This window comes from Salmo salar, chromosome 19 (genome assembly GCF_965601325.2).
Source record: "Salmo salar chromosome 19, fSalSal1, whole genome shotgun sequence".
NCBI classification, from domain to species: Eukaryota; Metazoa; Chordata; class Actinopteri; order Salmoniformes; family Salmonidae; genus Salmo; species Salmo salar.
This window is the reverse complement of record NC_138309.1, coordinates 57754800-57775147: the sequence shown is the minus strand read 5'-3', so window position 1 is coordinate 57775147 and position 20348 is coordinate 57754800. Positions and strand designations below refer to the sequence as shown.

The 20348-nt window shown below is 41.6% G+C and overlaps 2 protein-coding genes across 2 annotated transcripts; one reads left to right on the top strand and one right to left on the bottom strand.

The window, feature by feature from the left end:
• Positions 1 to 1795: 1795 nt before the first annotated feature.
• cdk5r1b (cyclin-dependent kinase 5 activator 1) lies at positions 1796 to 8134 on the bottom strand. The gene is made up of 2 exons (XM_014159141.3): positions 7600 to 8134; positions 1796 to 5965 (listed from the first exon to the last, which is right to left on the bottom strand). The coding sequence occupies exon 2, from the start codon at positions 5727 to 5729 to the stop codon at positions 4821 to 4823; it is 909 nt and encodes a 302-aa protein (XP_014014616.1). The 5' UTR covers positions 5730 to 5965; positions 7600 to 8134; the 3' UTR covers positions 1796 to 4820.
• Positions 8135 to 8868: 734 nt separating this feature from the next.
• Positions 8869 to 15453, top strand: LOC100380795 (26S proteasome non-ATPase regulatory subunit 11B). Its single transcript, XM_014159143.3, has 13 exons — positions 8869 to 9035; positions 9803 to 9904; positions 10574 to 10770; positions 10964 to 11021; positions 11340 to 11534; positions 12996 to 13140; positions 13255 to 13315; positions 13432 to 13494; positions 13630 to 13755; positions 13866 to 13901; positions 14050 to 14101; positions 14217 to 14359; positions 14493 to 15453. The coding sequence occupies exons 1-12, from the start codon at positions 8945 to 8947 to the stop codon at positions 14357 to 14359; spliced, it is 1269 nt and encodes a 422-aa protein (XP_014014618.1). The 5' UTR covers positions 8869 to 8944; the 3' UTR covers positions 14493 to 15453.
• Positions 15454 to 20348: the final 4895 nt, after the last annotated feature.

Sequence of the window (20348 nt, the reverse complement as noted above, 5' to 3'; positions counted from 1 at the left end):
CTTACCACCTGGGGCCGGCCCATCAGGGAGTCCAGAATCCAGTTGCAGAGGGAGGTGTTTAGTCCCAGGGTCCTTAGTTTAGTGATGAGCTTTGAGGGCACTATGGTGTTGAACGCTGAGCTGTAGTCAATTAACAGCATTCTCACGTAGATGTTCCTTTTGTCTAGGTGGGAAAGGGCAGTGTGGAGTGCAATAGAGTTTGCGTCATCTGTTGATTTGTTGGGGCGGTATGCGAATTGGAGTGAGTCTAGGGTTTCTGGGATGATTGTGTTGATGTGAGCCATGACCAGCCTAACAAAGCACTTCGTGGCTACAGACACGAGTGGTATGGGTTGGTAGTCATTTAGGCAGGTTACTTTGGTGTTCTTGGGCATAGGGACGATGGTGTTCTGCTTGAAACATGTAGGTATTACAGACTCGGTCAGGGAGAGGTTGAATGCTCTGAATACACGTCCTGATAATCGATCTGGCACTGAGGCTTTGTGAATGTTGACCTATTTAAAGGTCTTACTCACATTGGCTATGGAGAGCGGGATCACACAGTTGTCTGGAACAGCTGGTGCTCTCATGCATGCTTCAGTGTTGCTTGTCTCGAAGTGCGCATAGAAATATTTTAGCTCGTCTGGTAGGCTTGTGTCATTGGGCAGCTTGCGGCTGGGCTTCTCTTTGTAATCCGTAATAGTTTGCAAGCCCTGCCATATCCGACGAGCGTAAGCGACGGTGTAGTAGGACTCAATCTTAGTCCTGTATTGACACTATGCCTGTTTGATGGTTTGTCGGAGGGTATAGCGGGATTTCTTATACGCGTACGGATTAGTGTTCCTCTCCTTGAAAGCGGCAGCTCTAGCTTTTAGCTCAGTGCGGATGTTGCCTTTAATCCATGGCTTCTGGTTGGGATATGTACAGTACGTATGGTCACTGTTGGGAAGATGTCATTGATGAAGCCGGTGACTGATGTGGTATACTCTTCAATGCCATCGGATGAATTTCAGAAAATATTCCAGTCTGTGCTAGCAACATAGTCCTGTAGCTTAGCATCTGTGCATCTGACCACTTCCGTATTGAGCGAGTCAGTGGTACTTCCTGCTTTAGTTTTTGCTTGTAAGTAGGAATCAGGAGGATATAATTATGGTCAGATTTGCCAAATGGAGGGCGAGGGAGAGCTTTGTACGCTTCTCTGTGTGTGGAGTAAAGGTGGTCTCGAGTTATTTTTCCCTCTGGTTGCACATGACATGTTGGTATAAATTAGGTCGAACTACGAGTCGGCAGTTGTGCTATATTTCATACTCTTTGATTATATTGTCTTGATTTACCCCATGGCCAATTGAAATCAAATGGAGACAGATTGAATGGTCATAGATAATGCAGTGATTCGACCAGATTCTATTCTTTATGTCTCAATCTTGTAACAAGCTGGATTCTCTTCTGGATATGAGATCTATGCCATTTTTCATTTTCAAATTATTATTTCATGGATTTCATTCCACAGATTAGTCAGTTCATAACCCCTGCTACTCTTTAATTATACAGTATATGGACCATAGACTTGTGTATTGTGGGGCCTAGTAAACAAACAGTGTCAAGTATGTGATTATATCACTGAAGGGTTCAGCTGCAGATGAAGACACCACTCATTTGTGCGTCATGAACAATCAGTGCATTTTATTTTCCATCACAGTACAAAAATAAATTAAAGTAAGCAGAAACAAACTGAGAAAGGTTCAATTGGAGCAATGTCTTTTTTGTCTTTTTCAAAATAACATATTTGAACAGCTCTAATTAACCCCCCCCCAACAATCACATCCCAACCCCAGTAGTCTATCAGTGTAGAGTACCCTCTTTTCCACTTCCTCTTTGTCATAAGAAAACAAAATTCACACATTCTTCTGTACAAATAAACTCTCACACACTTGCGCTCACATGCATCATTGAAATGCCCCCCTTTTTATGTTCTTTAACACTCTTTTTTTTGTTCTACAAAGTACGCAACAAGATACAGAAAAAAGAAGTCGACTGAAATGTTCAAACATATCACTTTTTTCTCTCTTTTTTTGTTGTAAGGTTTTTCCAAGTCTTTCAAACAACTAGTCAGTGATGCAAGTGGCAAAAAAATGGCACATTTTAGTGAGTTGGGGCAAGTGAACAGCGAGAGGGTCAAGATTCCCCTGCTTTTGACCCCTTACCCCAATGCCCTGCTTTTTCCCCAGAGTAGTAGCCCATCCAAAGTGTGTGTCCCTCCTATTGCGCTACACACAACAACCCATTTCCCATTGCAAGGCACAATGACACGGTACTGCTCCACAACCATGTCCCTTTGCACCATACATTTTTCTCTTTGACTCCCACTGATACAGCAGAGGAGAGAGATATATCATATGTCAACCAACAGTCCCCAAGAACAACCTTCATCACATGTCAGAAGAGAATAGCCTTTTGTGGGCATGGAAAAGACATACAAATGAAAATGATATTTATTCGCTGCATATGACTGTAACCATTTTGCATTTCTAGAAAGAAATTTGAGAATCAACTACTGAAAGAAAGCATGCATAATTTCTCACTGTTGAGGTGATAAAAAGCTGGCAAATACTACTTTTTAGTCGCTTGTTTTTATGTGCGTTATTTTCATTTGTTAGATTTTTTTCCCCTAAGGTCCAGTTAAGGCTCTGTACTATGTACTATAGAAAACATATTCCTGTTAATCTCTGGATTCAATTTGACGTATCTCTTACAACCTATATCAGTGGTTGACAGAAAAACCTACCACCTCCCTTTTATCTCAGTTATTGGAGATGGAGGTGCTATCAGTTCTGTAATCTTTTCTAGCCTCTACAATTCTTCAATGCAAATGATAGCCATGTATCTTGACTGCTCCATAAGCTCTCATGTAGATGTAGTCCAGGTTGCCATGGTGTTCCTATTTCCCTCTATGCTCTTCCATTTATCCTAGTGGCTTCAGCTGATTTGAAAACCTGATTATCTCCATGAAGGTCAACTAGAATCTAACCTGACCATGACCTCATCTCCTCCCCAGCTGAATACATTGTTGTCTTAGATTTGATTAATATTGGCATGGAGAGATTACTCCAGGGGAGGCTGCCTGTAAATGTTTCTGCTGTGCCACTGAGTGGTTTTGAGTGAAATGCCCTGCCATTGGCTGATGGTTATGTTGTCTTGTTGATATGTGGAGCTGGGTGGTGTGTTGGGTTTGGGATTGCTCTGTGCCTAGGGTTTTAGGGGTGCTAAAGGTTCTAAGGGGTTTTGTCTTTACTCAAGGTCTCTCTGATGTGTTGGTTACTTTGTCGATGGTCAGATTTTTATTGGTTGTTAATCTAGGGCTAATCTATAGTTTATTCCATGGAACATTCATTTGCAACAACCATCAATCTTCATTCCCACCATATCCTGTTATTTGAAATAGACCAATTGATCATTCATTCATGATCTTTTGATTACAAGGGATGTGCCAAGAGAACATAAAATTACAATAAATTAAGTTCACTCAACATTTGGACATCTTTCGCTGTGTTTTCAGACCTACAGGATTTTCATCAAAGATATGGCACTAGTTAAACATTTGTTAATGCTGAATTTCTTATAGCACAATATGGACCTTCATTCCAAAGTGTTTTTAGACACAACCTTCAGACAAAAGTACAAAATAAATCCTTGGTAAACAAATAGCCTATTTAAGCAAGCATAGCTAAATAAACTAGTTATCACTTTGTTCACAGCATTCTCTAATGCAGATGCAGTTAAGTCATTCCTGCCCTCCAAAAATTGCATGGCACACGTGCATTAGGCTATTATTCTCTAAGTTTAAAAAAAGACAAAGCGCAATAAATAAGCTTCCCTGGGCTTGAGCCTTTGAACATCCATACATTTCTTTCTGAGATGAAAATAAAGTAGGTCTTTCTTAACACGTAGTGTGACCATCAAGTGTTGTGTCTTAGGTTGTACTGTAATTCCTCACGTCCTGTTGTGTTGTGGTCACAAAAATCCCACAATGCAATGCAGGCTTTTTTTTCAAGTCCTTCTGAACCAATCTTTCTCCACCAAACCCCTCTCGCCAAGTCACAAACAATAAACGCACAACAACATGAATCTGCATCGGTGGCCCCACTTTTCCTTTCAGGTCAAATAATGTTTACACTGCAGCAGAACAGGGTGTACACTTCAGAGTCTAAAGAACCAGGGTTGCAGCTTGTCTGTTCATCCATGATGTGAGTAGTAGCCCAGACACACAATAGGCAGTGCATCTCAAACAGTCAGCAGGTGGCTGGCCTCAGTCCTCTACACATTCATAGCTGCAGATTTGTGTTCCTTTTCTATAGTTTTTACATTTTTTTATGTGTATTATTGTTGGTTTTGTATTTTTCAATGTTTTTATATACATGTACGTAAACAGAGGATGTACCCAAGTCTGGCATTTTTTTTTAGGTGTCAAAAGCTTTCATTCTTAGGTGCAGTGAAAATACAATCCTCTTTCCTTTCGAAAAACATTAGTTGGTTTTAAGAAAAATGTTGATAAATAATATTTTTACCATAAAATGTAATTTATTTTTAATCAAACTGTGTTCTCATGTCCCTCTTCCAGTGAACTGTTGTAATATTAGCTGTTAAACATGCTTATAATCAAAAACTTTTGGGGTATATCTAAACCAATTTACCCTTATATCAACCCTCAAAATGAATCTCTTCCCATCAAAACTTCCCCACTCCCCTCTTCCTACTCCCTCAACCAATCCCCCTCCCCCCATTTTGAAATGCCAGACTGGAGTAGGCCCCTGCCCCCTCCCCGGCCCCTCTCCCCAGGACCCTCACCGGTCCAGACCAATGAGCAAGCGGCTCCTCTCCTCCTCCTTCTGGCTTTCGTTCTTCAGGTCGGCAAACACCTGGGTGAAATAGTGCGGGTCCGAGTTGATCTGAAGCATCTTAGCGCTCATCAGGTTGATGATGGACAGGCAGCGGTCCCAGAAGATGTCCCTGGAGCTCTCCACCAGGAAGGGTTTCAGTGGGTAGGAGATCTCGTTGCCCATGTAAGAGTAGGACAGGTAGAGGCAGGTGAGCAGCACGGCCTGCAGCTCATGTTCGCTTGCCACCTCAGAGGAAACCACATCGCGGCACAGCATGTAGACAAACACCACGTTGGCCGGGGTGATGAATCCCTGGTCTTGCCAGCCCTGGAGGAGCAGCGAGCGGTCCACGCTCCGCAGCCACAGGACCGGGTCGGTGGGACACATGTGCTTTAGTCTGTAGCAGCGCCGGCACAGGAACTCACCCAGGCAGCGCAACAGCTCGCTGGTGGAGGCCTGGACGATCACCCTCTTGGGCGTGCCGGGGGCTGCATTGGAGTTGGTTAGGGGGGCTTTCTTGACCGACGAGACAGCGTTGTTGGAGCTCTTGACGAGGGCTGGGGTGCTCTGGTCCTGGGTGAAGGTGGACAGGTTGGCGCAGGACTGAGACTTCTTTAGGTTCTCATTGTTGAGATGGGTCACATTATTCTGATAGGTGGTGTTGGGCTGCACCTTCTTGGAGCCCTTTTTCTTGGCTGACACTGCCACGATGCGCTTCCATGGCAGAACGTTGATGAGCGAGTGACGCTTCAGGTTCTTGTCTTTGGCATTCTTGCTATTCTGAACAGCTGTGTAGTGGCCCACCGTGGCTGGTCCATCCTCGAAGAGGGACGCCTTCCTGTAGCTGGGAGAGAGAGACAGAACGGTTCCCATGGTGACCGAGTAGCAATTTCGTTAGTGGATGACAGACCAGAGAGAATGGCAGGGGAGATCCTGAGGGCCTCAATGCTTCTGAGCTGGGAGACCCTGGCTACAAGCGTGGGTTCCTCTCAGGCATCTAATGCCACGGTAGGTCCTGATAGGAAGGTACGTGCTGGATGGATTAGGAGTTGATCTGAGCAGATTCTCTCTGGGCACTTAGCTCTTCTTCTCAGCTGGGTCAATAGTGCCTGTGGAAAACAAAATGCATGGCTTCAGTAGCTAGTAGCTACATGTTCCCACTTTCATTGTATCATTGACATTAAGGTTGTGTGTACATAATTTTGAGCAATATAAATTGTATTTGATGTCGAGAATCAGATATCTCGGCTGTCATTGCCATATTGATTTTACATTTTAAAAAAATCCTAAAGTATTTCAATATTTCTTACTAATTGAAGATAAAGATGGATTGTTTGGCGACAAGCATTGATTTCAAATCTGATATGGTTGTGTAAATCGGCTGCTGTCCTTGGTCCTGAATCCAAGCGTCTGCGTTGTCCTAATAAAGGAGCATGTCATAAAAGGATGCTGTGAAGGCTATGTTGAGATATCTTGCTTGTCTCTAATAATTCACAGGAATTACCAAAACATTCAGACATGCTTTCATAAATGTGTACACAGTAAATTCTATATCGACAAGTGCTCGGTCATCCACATTGAAAATACTAATTCGCTGTATTGATTTGACTTGGTAAATTAAAATAGAAAGGTGAATGTAGGGCCTATGCCAGGGAATATTATGACGTCTCTTAGCACTCAGCAAATCAGACAGCAATAACAACAAGCTAGTTGAGGCAACAACACTGCTTGCTTCCTGACTATCCGCATGGTAAACCGATGTAAAAACATCTCTATACCTTTAAAACAAATCTAACAGCCGCCCAATTTACAGCAACGTTTACCGTGGTCTCTACACATTAAATTCCTGTTGAATTGAAATCGAGAGCAGGTTAGCTACTTTCAATCAGATTTCCCCTAAACTATTGATACCGATTATAAAAAGATCACATCTGGCTCATCAATTGTTGATTAAGGCATGCACATCTTTCAGCCCATATCAAATTTCTCTTCTAAGAATAATGCTTTGCTCGAAGCTCACATCCTGATTTACGTGAACATAATTTCATTCGATTGAAGCCTAACGAAGGATGCACCTTCTATTTCAAATGGAAACCTGAAATGTAAACACCTTTATGAGAAGGTCGCCTTTGATAGCCTAAATCATCCACTTTTAAAACGAGGTTTGTAATATACTCCGAATGTAAACGAATTACGGCTATGCACTATGTTGTATAACAACATTTGCATCTTTAGGCTAGACTAATAATGTGTTTACAGCTCATGATGTGCGTTGAGCATTTTTTTTTAGATTCAGCCATAACCAAAACAGCCACAAAAACCTTTCAAGCAGGCTAGACGAGTTGTTAGAAAATCTAAAATATATTTGCTATTTTACGTGTTAATTGAAAGGGCAAGACAGCGGCAAGCTTTGATTCCAAGGCTGTTATGTGTTTGTGTACATAGGCTGCTGTCCATGGTTCTGAATTGAGCGTCCGCTTCCTAATACAAATGCAGAATTCCAACTAACCGCTTTGACATGACTCATGTTTATTATGGTGCATATGGGTAGCCTCGTGTTATGCAAAGTGTTATTCAAAGAAATATAGAATACCTTAAAATCTAGCAGCATAGCCAATTTTTCTCAGTGGCGTGTCGCCTATATTCTTACATTTTGATGTTTACAATAATTCAGCAGGTTATCCTTCGAAATAGGTTACGATATTAGACACATTATAAAATAATATAAAAATATTATACTTACTTGATATTTTTCCTCCAGTCAATGAAAATAATAGCACTGCAGTGATGGCTTCTTTAACAGTAACAGCTAATTCCTTTGAAATGGTGCACATCAAGGTGAAACCTTATTAACCATCTTGGAAAATGCGGTTAAAAAACATAACACCGTACAATCCAAGAAAATAAAAGGCGTTAATCAAGCCAGAATATCCGCACACCTTGACATAGCCAAGAAATCGCCAGTCTCGCTGCTGCGCAGGCGGTAGGTAGGCAACTGTGGAACGGATGCTGATATGAAGATGTGCATTTGGTCCTCACCTCAAGAGATACGGGTTCGAGGGTTTCTTTGCGCTCTCACTAGCTTGTGGCTAGTGAAAGGATGGCTGGTGTAAAAAAGGAGAAAGGCAGTGGTCGGGCGCCGCTCTGTGCTCTGTCCGTGGTGCTGTAATTTGCAGCTGTGTGGCTGCAGTCACAAAGGCTGTTTGTAATAGGTGAATTTCCCTATCTATCTTGTAGCCTATATTCACTAGTGTTTAGTGTGTAGTGCGCTGTCCATTTATTTTGCTGATACAGCGCAGCGGAGATAGGCTACATACAGATTTGCAACTCCGCCCCATCACAACAAACATTCAATGAACTCAAAGCACAATGCACTCAATGAACTGAAATCCATTTCTTGAAAAACAATTAATGATTTTCAGCATGTAGACTAGGGTTGTTTCAATCACACAATACAAGTAGGCCTAGCCAATAAATACATGTCCACATGAAAACTATTTGTATTTACTAATAACCTACATGTTCGATCGCATCTAAGCTATTAAAACGAGGGGCATACATAACAACGTAGCTTAGGGATAACCTGATATTACAAAAAATGTATTTAGGCCATTTATTTGAAATTGTGCAGGATGAAATCTCTTCTGATGCACCATCCCGTTTTTAAGTGTCTAGCTGTCATTGTACAGCACTAATAGGGGTGTATTAATTTACCATAACATCCTACCATTTTAATAAACACACGATCCAGCAAATTCCTATAGTCTATCATCCAGCTCAATTTTCACTTATTTCATGAACAGACCACTTTGGATTAAATAGCCCTGTAGGCCTACAGTAAATTATGAATGGTGGTCTTAAGTAAAATGATCATGACATTCTGCTACAATTTATTTGATAACATGAGTCAGCATGACAAATAGGAACATTGTGCTATAATGTATATCAAACTGGTTAATGTAAAATACTGAACTACAATTCCCAGAAAGTATATTTGGCTCCCTCTCGTGATGTGTCTGCGTAGCTCATTTACGTATTTCCTATCGCATTCTTGACTGTTGTAGGCAGGCAGCTTTTGAATAGGTAAGATGGCGGCTGCGGCAGTGGTTGAGTTTCAGAGAGCTCAGTCTCTTATTAGCACGGATCGTAACGCTTCTATTGATATTCTACATTCTATTGGTAAGTGATGTTTGTAGGCGTTCAGACGAGAAAGACTTGTCTTATTTTTGCATTTCTGCTTGATTTAAGTCATCGCAAAGGCAGTTTTATACACTGACAAGAGCCGGTTTGTGTGTCGTGCTGACTCACTGTAGAATCGGGGGTTGCTAGCTAGCTAGGTAGTCCCTGGATGGATGGATGGATGGCTAGCTAGCTAGGCCATGATGAACTGGAAAGAGACGTTAACTAGCTAACTATTTATGCTGTCTTTATGAAACAGTATCGCAATACAATTCAACGTTACTATTTAGCTGTCAGTCAAAATAACTAGTTAGCCAGCCAGCTAGCTAGCTAACCAAGATCCATTCAATTCTCAAGTTCATTGATGTAGCTATGTCATTTTGGTGTTTACAATATAGCTGCCTATATGCTCTAAAATGACAACTAACTTAGCTAGGTAGCTTGCTAACGTTGCCAAATTAACAGTGAGATCAAGTTCACTGTTCATTAACTTAAACTTAGCTATCGTTAGTTAACGTTTAGCTAGCTAGATACCTAGCTTTTGTTGACAGTTCTGTAGCTAGTTTTGTACTAGCATGTGGCTGTCCAAAAAAATTGCCTTAGTCACAGGGCCTCAGTTAGCTGTTGACTTGTTAGCCTCGTTGATCCAGATAAACAGTAACTCGGAAAGACAATAATGAACACAAACAATAGTTTAGAATAGGAGACTGTCAGTGTATGTTAAATAGTCAATGTGAATCAGTGCATTATTTTCCTTGTCCCCACAGTGAGGAGAAATATCCAGGACAGTGATGAAGAATCCGTTCGGGTTAAAGAACAGAGCATCCTGGAGCTGGGGTCACTCCTGGCCAAAACAGGACAGGCTGCAGGTGAGATTCAAAATACCAACACATAATCCGGTCTATTTGCCTGGCTGTTGAACTTGAGGAACTTGGTGGTGATTCATCCAGTAACTGCACAATGATTCACTGTATGTGCCATTGCCTAACTGTTCTGTAGTACACTGATTCCCAACCTTTTTCGGCGGTTACTGTCCCACCAACTGAATTTTTCCCTGCCCGGACGGTACCTCTGAAGAATCACCTTGTGCATTTTACCAGTAAGCCTATCCTCTTATGATTCTTCTCAAGGTAGGTAGCCTAGTGGTTAGAGCGTTGGGCCAGTAACCGAAAGGTTGGTGGATCGAATCGCCAATGCTGACAAGGTAAAAATCTGTTGTTCTGCCCCTGAACAAGGCAGTTAACCCACTGTTCCTAGGCCGTCATTGTAAATAAGAATTTGTTCTTAACTGTCTTGCCTAGTTAAATTAAATAAAAATAATAAAGTACCCACTGTGGATAGGCCAAGTACGCTGGGGTCCTAGTACCCTTGGTTGGGAACCACTGCTGTAGGACACAAGAACTGCTTATTATGAAGCTAACGTCACTAGTTTGACAGTAGACAACAGAACCTTGGATAGATGGGCTTATTGAGTAGACAAGATATGCTTACTGTTGCTATTCATTTAGCCCTATTTTCTGCTGTGGTGATTCTTCCAGAGTTGGGGGGTCTACTGAAGTTTGTGCGGCCGTTCCTCATCTCCATCAGTAAGGCCAAGGCGGCCCGGCTGGTCCGCTCCCTGCTGGACCTCTTCCTGGACATGGAGGCAGCCACAGGCCAGGAGGTGGATCTGTGTCTGGAATGCATTGAGTGGGCCAAGGTGGAGAAGAGGACCTTCCTCAGGCAGGCTCTGGAGGTAAGCTGGCCTGGGAGTCTTCTTCACCTAGAAGACAAACTATTGTACCTATACTCTGACGTTTTAGTTTGGAGTCTGAAATTCATGTGGTTATTTTCAACACATTTCCCTACCACCCCAGAGTGATATGATTAATATTTGTACACTATACTGTGAGTGTTGCAATGTCACATTTCTCTTCCCCTTTCTCCAGGCCCGTCTGATTTCACTCTATTTTGACACCAAAAGATACCAGGAGGCCTTGGCGCTTGGTGAGTGACCGCTCCATTTGAACGGACTGACAATATTATCCCTGCTAAATGAGCTTAGCTTCTGTCTGAGCAGGGAGGGCTAAGAATTGTGCAATGCTTGGATATGTTTACCCATAGCTATGTAGCAGGACTCAGTATCCCATTCTCCTGGAGCTTTGTGATGGGGGAGTCAAACAATTCGAGTCATGACGATATTGGAACTTTGATATTCCTCAACGCCAGGGTTGTGGACCACATACTGTATACAGAAGCTCCACTGTAAGGCATTTTGGATAAGTGTCTTCTAAATTACCATTAGATTGTTTCTCTGGTGTTCAGGCACCCAGCTGCTCCATGAGCTGAAGAAGATGGATGACAAGGCGCTGCTGGTGGAGGTGCAGCTGCAGGAGAGCAAGACGTACCACGCGCTTAGCAACCTGCCCAAGGCCCGCGCCGCCCTCACCTCCGCCCGCACCACGGCCAATGGAATCTACTGTCCCCCCAAGCTGCAGGCCGCCCTGGACATGATGTCAGGTCAGTCCCAGTGAACGAGCCTCCATCCAAAGCCTCCCTACAGTGTTCCTCAATGGCTTAGAAACCAATGGTAGCTTATGCTGTTGTTTTGGCAGAAACAACAGAATAGCATCCACTCAGAGCTCTTGTATGTGTTTTGTTCAACTGATAAAATAATCTATTGAACTGTAAATCAATCAGTAAGAGGGCTTATGTGCACATTGTCTATCCATTTACCAGACATTTCAGCGAGTCATTAATCAGGTTTCCATCCAGAGTTTTTATGAGTAAAGTACATATTGGATAAAAAATGTCATGGCAGGCCTGGTGGAAACAGAACATTTTTCCGTAAATTTTCCAAATGTCGACAAAACAAAATACGCTAGACAAGGTGGGATCTTTTTGTGTCAGTAAAATTAACATGAGAAATGACTGTGGAAATGCTATAATAACTGTCATATCGAAGTAACCTTGTAGTCGCGCGATATGTTGTTGTGTGGACTTCCCACTAAGACTAAGGAAAACATTACGGCTACAGATGAAATAAGTTATCAACTTCACGGGGTGGTGAAAGTGCAGTGATTAGTTTGATGCTCCTTTTCAATAAATATTCAGGGTCTAATTCTGGTGACATAATGATTGATGCTTAGTGCGGCAGGTAGCCTAGCGGTTAGAGCATTGGGCCAGAAACTGAAAGATTGCTGGTTTGAATACCCGAGCCGACAAGGTGAAAATCGGTCTGTGCCCTTGAGCAAGGCACTTAATTAACCCTAATTTGCTCCAGGGGCGCTGTACTACTATGGCTGACCCTGTAAAACAATACATTTCACTGTATCTATCTGGTGTATCTGACAATAAAACATTTATTTATATTTATTTGGCTGCCATTTGACAAATAAAATCTCACTATTTTGTCCATAATAATCTCATGTAGTAGGCTATTTTCTACTGTATCTGCAAGCTGTTGGCTAGATAGAACGCATGTGCCAAGATCAGAGTGGGCATATTCAATTGTAAAGTATTTTGTCTGTGATGTCTTCTTCTTTATGTTTTGGACCCCAGTAAGACTAGCTGTTACTAGTGGGGATCCTAATAAATAAATATAACAACATTTTTCGAACAAAACCATCAGCAGAGTTAAAAATGCGACGGAAACCAATTTAAATTGTATTTTTTTATTCGGTACATGGAAATTTAACAGCAAAAGTAATTTTTATGTGTACTTCGTCATCACCCACAGCCTTTTCTCTTCAAGTTCATTTGATGGAAACACATCTCTGGTGGGAAAAATATCTCTTTTTATGCAGATTTGAGAATATTTACATGAAAATCTGATGCTAATTGGATGGAAAACTAGCTACTGTCTTCTTCATTTGTAACACCCAATATTAGTTTACTGATCCAAATGAAGAAGAGCAGTGTGTTGAGGTGGGAAAGTGCCATGCTTAGTGTGAACGACTCACCATGCTTCCTCCCCTGCAGGGATCGTCCACGCGGCTTCGGAGAAGGACTGGAAGACTGCCTACTCCTACTTCTTTGAGGCCTTCGAGGGCTACGACTCCATCGACCACCCTAAAGCCATCACCGGTCTCAAATACATGCTGCTCTGCAAGATCATGCTTAGCCTGTAAGTGATACTACCTCCTAGCTGTGTTGCAACGATATGAAGCATACCGGTATGGCTTGGGGCAGCTTTGATGTGTTCCGACTTGGTTGACCCTCTGTTGCTGTTCTCTTTCAGACCAGAAGAGGTGCAGTCCCTGATTAGCGGAAAACTGGCCCTGCGGCATGCGGGCCGACAAGTAAGAACCCACGATTTTTGTGGGGGGCTGTTGGGCGGTCTTTCTCAACTTGCATTGTGTAATATGTTTAAATTGGTTGGTACCTGGCTGACCGTGGTCCCTTCCTCCCTCTGCAGACGGATGCACTGAAATGCGTTGCACAAGCCAGCAAGAACAGATCATTAGCCGACTTTGAAAAGGTAAGACCTTCCTTTAGCCCTCATTGTTGCTGCCATGTTTGTTTCTCTGAGGATCTCTATTGTGCCAGGCCCATTTGTATCCACCCTTCTAACCCTCTTCTCTTTCTCTCCTCCTATTCCCCCCTTTATCTCTAGGCCCTTACGGAATACAAAGCAGAGTTGAGGGACGACCCCATCATCAGAACCCACCTGGCCACGCTGTATGACAACCTGCTGGAAGGGAACCTTATCCGTGTCATCGAACCCTTCTCCAGAGTACAGGTACAGCACGTTCATCCGGGTACCGTTAATATTGCTCGATGTAGGATTTTGTTTTAGATGAGGCTAACCACCCCTAAATCGTAATCCTTTATGGCATTGCTCTTTTCCAGATTGAACACATATCAGGTCTCATCAAACTTTCAAAGGTAATGGTGGTTTCTTCTTTAATATCTTCATATTTGAAGTATTCAGTCCTATGGTACAAGATTGACACATCGGAAGTCTTCTATTCCGTGATACATGTACAGCTCTCAATGTTGTCAGTAATCAGTGGATATGTTTAATTTCCCTTAGGCGGATGTCGAGAGGAAATTGTCACAGATGATCCTGGACAAGAAGTTTCATGGTAAATTGCCGGTGTGGTTGGTACACGCATGGTATAAACGACTGTATCATACCTCTACTTCTTTCGTTCAGTGAAATGTAAATGTAGTCTAAAATGCCTGTATGACTCATTATAGGGATCCTGGACCAAGGCGAGGGTGTCTTGATCATATTTGACGAGCCACCTGTTGACAAGACTTATGGCGCGGCCCTGGAAACTATTCAGAACATGAGCAAAGTTGTGGACTCGCTTTACAACAAAGCGAAGAAGCTAACATAGGTAGGGCTCCTCAAGAGAGACACATGTCACATGTTCTGTCAGATTGCACAACTCACTGCATCCTTTCAAACAGCAAAGGAAGACTTTTTAAACCACTGCTTACTTGGAGATCTTATGTCTTTCTCGTCCTCAGAACAAATGGCGAGACCACAGCAGCACAGTGGCGGATGTGTGTGTGACCAGCGTGTGTAACATTTTAAGAAAGGGACAAGGGAGAGTGACAAAAAAACAAGTCCCACAACAAACTGCAACAAAAACAGGATTCCCGGTTCCCCTTCATGAAAGTTCCCCCTCAATGGACAATTTCATAATCTCTTCTTTTTTTCTTTCAGGATTCTGTTAAAATCTCATCGGCCACAGCAGGCCATCAGGGAATATTATACAACCACAATAAAATATTAAGAAAGATAAATACACATGTTTATCTCCTGTAGAATAAAGATTGGGCTTATAAAGCCCCCAGCTGACTCCGTTACCACCCACGAAGGTGCAATATCGACCACAAGCGAGCGCCACCAATCCCGCTTCTTTTACATGCACGGACAAGGCTTTTGGTCAAGGCGGTCTCTTTTTTTCCCCCCTCTCTGTTCATATCTTCCTAAAGCACATGGTTTTTAGCTAGTTGAAGGTAGGTTAGAAATTATTGGGATATCCCGGCAGTTACATTTGGTCAAAGAGCTCCCTCTAGCTCTTGCTGTTCTCATCATATCCATGCCAACAGTCAGTCCAATTCCCCTTCGTGACATTTCAAATGGTTGTCAACCTCACTTCATTTGGACTGCGTTTGTTTTGTAACTAAAATAAATTGGCTGACACTATTTGTCCCCTTCTTAAGTACATAGAGCAGAATGGATGCCATTTCATAATGCCAGTGGCCCCTTTTCGGCCCTCTGCTTTGCCTCAACGTTTGGCTGCAACATAATTTAGGGGTGCAGAAATGTGAGATTTATTGATTTGCCTCTGAGCGTCTGTCTGATCCCGAGTGAACGATTATCCATTGTTATTGCCTAGCCCTAGTATGGTATGCTAGTAACCAAACAAAAATTGTTTCGTTTCATTTGTCATTTTCAAAAATAAATATTTTGTATTTTTAAGGATTTTGTCTGCCTCTTGGGAAAAATATCACTGACCTTGGTAAGGTTCAATTGGGCCATTTTAGCCCTCTGATGTGCTCTTGTTCTGAGGTAATAGGGGTAGGATGTTGGGTGCCCGTTGTTGGATAACTGACTTCAGTTGATTTAGATTCCAGTGTAGAAATGAAGGTCTAATAGACCAAGGCCTTGGAAGTAAATGTCTGCTGGGACTAGCAGCTTCAACTGGGTGGTGAATAATGAATGACTCCTAGTTGCATACTTGGTGGAAGGAAGGAGACTAAAATTAAAGGGAAGAGAAGTGTATGCAGTAGGAAAAATCCCTGTCTAGTCAACTCTGGGATTACCATGTTGTGAACTGCATTAGAGGGTTATGAATACTGTATAGGAGAACTGATGGCATTCTGTTTTGTCTTTTCTCCTGTTGGGCAAATGTTCCTGTGTTGGAAAATGGCCTTGTCCCAAAGGGCATTAAAACACAATTTCAATGACAGCTTTGGATTGTTTTTGTTTTTTTACACAAGGCAATGTAAACATTTTATGAACCTGTTTGTGAAATGAAACGTAGTCATTGAGTTGAAAAGGGAAGGATTTGGATTCTGACATGGTGTTTATGCACTGGATAAGACCATGATATTCTGTTTTCGCTCAAGTCTTGGTTCAGACGGTTCATTACATAGAGTTCATGACTTCTGTTTCTTGTGCACCAGAGTTCTCCAATAATAAAGTGCCATAAACTGCACTGAAATCAAGCTTTTTCCCCTCTTGTTGTCAGTGAAGCGTTTCAGTGTTTCAGTATGTTGACAAAAAGCACAGCCATTAAACACTTTCACTAGTGGAAGTCCCATTTCAAGGATGTCCACATCTGTTACATAGGGCCTATATGTGTAAGTCCATTCATTTTGAGACAAACGATTTAGACAAAATGCAATTTTAAACTAAGAGCTTGAGGTGAATAGATGTCATGTACATGTAGGTATAGCATTGAGCAGAAACGTGATGGATCTATTTTATTGTTTACAGAAAGTGTCCAAAATTTTTATGAAAAATAGAGTAAATATAACACATCTACCTTGGCCCCTCAAAAGCAACTTTTGTGTTTTTATTTTAAATATATATATTTGACAGGTATGTAATATAGCCCCTAAAGCCATCCAACCGCTTCACCCAGTTTTCCAAACCCAAAAAAGTATTGTTGCTTGTTTTGGATTTCTATACACATCAATATCAAATGTACAAACGGTTCTTGCTGACCAACAATTACCGAGTATATCTGATGTTCAGATGAGTTCAAAATAAATCTCTTTTTTTTCAAAAATGTTTGAGTTCTCTCTTCTGTTTTAGTGTTTTGATGATGGATTAGTGACGATCGATGGATCAGCCTATTTGCAATAAGGTATTCACTTTTCCATTTGACTTTTCTCTCTGATAAATTGTATATTTGCAAACTTGGAAATTCACATTATTGAAAGAGGGGTTGTGGTATTTAAGTGATCATGCCCGAGAAGCCGTGTTTGTTGGATATATTGGCACGGGGGTTGTTCGGCAAACTGTGCCAATATATCCAACAAACACCGGCTTCGAGAGCATTATCACTTTTATACAACGGGTTACCAGCATATTCAAATAATGATAGACATTATTTTCATTAAAAACGTTATTTTGATTAATGTATTCGTACTATTTCATCCTCCACAAGGTATAGTCCCGACACAGCGACCCAGTCGTTCGTTCTTTTTGTTCTGTATCTATTGACGCGACATTCGTTCGTTCTAAATGTTCAGTTGTCATACTGACTGGCAACGTTCTTATCCCTTGCTTGCTAGCTAGCCAACTACGGCTAATTTACAGTCACGTCAAAAAGTGCAGCCAGAATAACCGCAAAGTAGCTGCATTTGTTTTAAGCTGTTTTCTTCTGACATTTATTTGGATACATCCATAATGAGCTAATGATGCATGATTTACCCTGGCATAGAAAATGTGCTCTCTCGTCAGGACACTGTTGTTCAGAGGAGCTAGCCAACAACACAGCTAACACAATCACTTCAAACTGAAGCTGGAAAGACTGCAAACTAGCTGCACTTCGTTTAGTTGTACCTGTTTTCAATTGACATCTCTTTGTATATATCCATAAAAATGATGCCAGCTGATTCATGATTTAGACGCGGAGAAACGCTCCCTGCTTCTCTCTCGTCCCGACCCCTACACTTTCATTACTATGGGACAGTTTAGCAGATAGAATTTGAATATTGAAACAATGTTGCAAATGTCGGCGAGACAGACAATAAGATTTATACAAATCTCCCCTGTTGAAACTAAATGTTAGTCCAAAAGAAATGTGAGATAAAGTCTAGATGCTTTTTATAGTGGAGATAAAGTTTTTTTTAAATATATTTTTATTTATTTCAACTTTATTTAACCAGGTAGGCTAGTTGAGAACAAGTTGTCATTTGCAACTGCGACCTGGCCAAGATAAAGCATAGCAATTCGACACATACAACAACAGAGTTACACATGGAATAAACAAAACATACAGTCAATAATACAGTAGAACAAAAGAAAACAAAAAGTCTATATACAGTGAGTGCAAATGAGGTAAGTTAAGGCAATAAATAGGCCATGGTGGCGAAGTAATAACAATATAGCAATTAAACACTGGAATGGTAGATGTGCAGAAGATGAATGTGCAAGTAGAGATACTGGGGTGCAAAGGAGAAAAGATAAATAAATAAAGACAGTATGGGGATGAGGTAGGTAGATAGATGGGCTGTTTACAGATGGGCTATGTACAGGTGCAGTGATCTATGAGCTGCTCTGACAGCTGGTGCTTAAAGCTTATAACTTCCCTGCCTAGGCTGATGAGACAGTGGATTGCGCATTCAGATGGAACAGAGTAAATAGGCATTTTAATATCATAGATTTAGCCGGTGGTAATTTCTGTATTATAAACTGGGTGGTTCGAGACCTGAATGCTGATTGGCTAACGTATACCACGGGTATGACAAAACATGTATTTTTACTGCTCTAATTATGTTGGTAACCAGTTTATAATAGCAATAAGGCAACTTGGGGGTTTGTGATATATGGCCAATATACCACGGTTAAGGACTGTGTCCAGGCACTCCGCTTTGCATTGTGCATAAGAACAGCCATTAGCCATGGTATATTAGCCATATACAACACCCCCTCGGGCTTTATTGCTTAAATAGAGACCAGTTGGAATGCGCTTTTAACCAATCATTCATGCGCAACGCAGAGCACCTGGATATAGCCCTTAGCTCTGGTATACTGGCCATATACCACAAACCCCTGAGGTGCCTTATTGCTATTATAAACGGGTTACCAATGTAATTAGAACAGTAAAAACTAATGTTTTGTCATACCCATGGTATACTGTCTGATATACCACAGCTTTCAGCCAATCAGCATTCAGGGCCCGAACCAGCCAGTTTATAATGTACAATATTTCGATTTTTGTTTGTGTGTTAAAAGCAGCTAATTATCAACACAATATTGAATCTGTTTAAGATTAGATTGTTTAATTGTTCATTATTAATGTGCACACCTGGGATAAATGCAGTGATGGAAAAAGTACCCAATTGTCATACTTGAGTAAAAGTACCTTAATAGAAAATGACTTAAGTAAAAGTGGAAGTCACCCAGTAAAATACTACTTGAGTAAAAGTTAAAGTATTTGGTTTTAAATATACTTAAGTATCAAAATTAAATGTAATTGCTAAAATATACTTAAGTATCAAAAGTAAAAGTATAAATCACTTCACATTTCTTATACTAAGCAAACCAGATGGGATAATTGTATTATAAAAAAATAAAAATAAGAATAGCCATGGGCTCACTCCAACACTCAGACATCATTTACAAGCTAAGCATTTGTTTTTAGTGAGTCAGCCAGATCAGAGGCAGTAATAGGCCAATTTCTCTTTTGCCCTGTTTATCAAAAGTGTTGGAAAAATGAAATGTGTCAATAATCAACTGGCTGGCTTTCTTGATGTCTATAGTATTCTCTCTGGTATGCAATCTGGTTTCCGCTCAGGTTATGGGTATGTCACTGCAACCTTAAAGGTCCTGAATGATGTCACCATTGCCCTTGGTTCTAAGCAATGTTGTGCTGCTATTTTTGTTGACTTGGCCAAAGCTTTTGATACAGTAGACCATTCCATTCTTGTGGGCCGGCTAAGGAGTATTGGTGTCTCTGAGGGGTCTTTGGCCTGGTTTGCTAACTACCTCTCTCAAAGAGCGCAGTGTATCAAGTCAAATCTGCTGTCTCAGCCACTGCCTGTCACCAAGGGAGTACCCCAAGGCCCAGCCTAGGCTCTACGCTCTTCTCAATTTACATCAACAACATAGCTCAGGCAGTAGGAAGCTCTCTCATCCATTTATGTGCAGATGATACAGTCTTATACTCAGCAGGCCACTCCCCGGATTGTGTTAAATGCTCTACCACAAAGCATTTTTAGTGTCCAACAAGCTTTCTCTACCCTTAACCTTGTTCTGAACAACTCCAAAACAAAGGTAATGTGGTTTGGTAAGAAGAATGCCCCTCCTCCCACAGGTGCTATTACTACCTCTGAGGGTTTAGAACTTGAGGTAGTCACCTCGTACAAGTCCTTGGGAGTATGGCTAGACGGTTAAATCTAGACTTGGTTTCCTCTATTGTAATCGCTCCTCTTTCACCCCAGCTGCCAAATTTACCCTGATTCAGATGACCATCCTACCCATGCTAGATTAAGGAGACGTAATTTATAGATTGACAGGTAAGGGTACTCTCGAGCGGCTAGATGTTCTTTACCATTCTGCCATCAGATTTGCCACCTTATAGGACACATGACTGCACTCTATACTCCTCTGTAAACTGGTCATCTCTGTATACCCGTCGC

Bases quoted from the DNA above. Each gene is read 5' to 3' on its own strand.
- cdk5r1b (XM_014159141.3), bottom strand. From the start codon at position 5,729: ATGGGAACCGTTCTGTCTCTCTCTCCCAGCTACAGGAAGGCGTCCCTC.
- LOC100380795 (XM_014159143.3), top strand. From the start codon at position 8,945: ATGGCGGCTGCGGCAGTGGTTGAGTTTCAGAGAGCTCAGTCTCTTATT. The intron at 10,771-10,963 runs GTAAGCTGGCCT...CCCTTTCTCCAG, and splicing joins TCCTCAGGCAGGCTCTGGAG to GCCCGTCTGATTTCACTCTA. The intron at 13,316-13,431 runs GTAAGAACCCAC...CTCCCTCTGCAG, and splicing joins TGCGGCATGCGGGCCGACAA to ACGGATGCACTGAAATGCGT.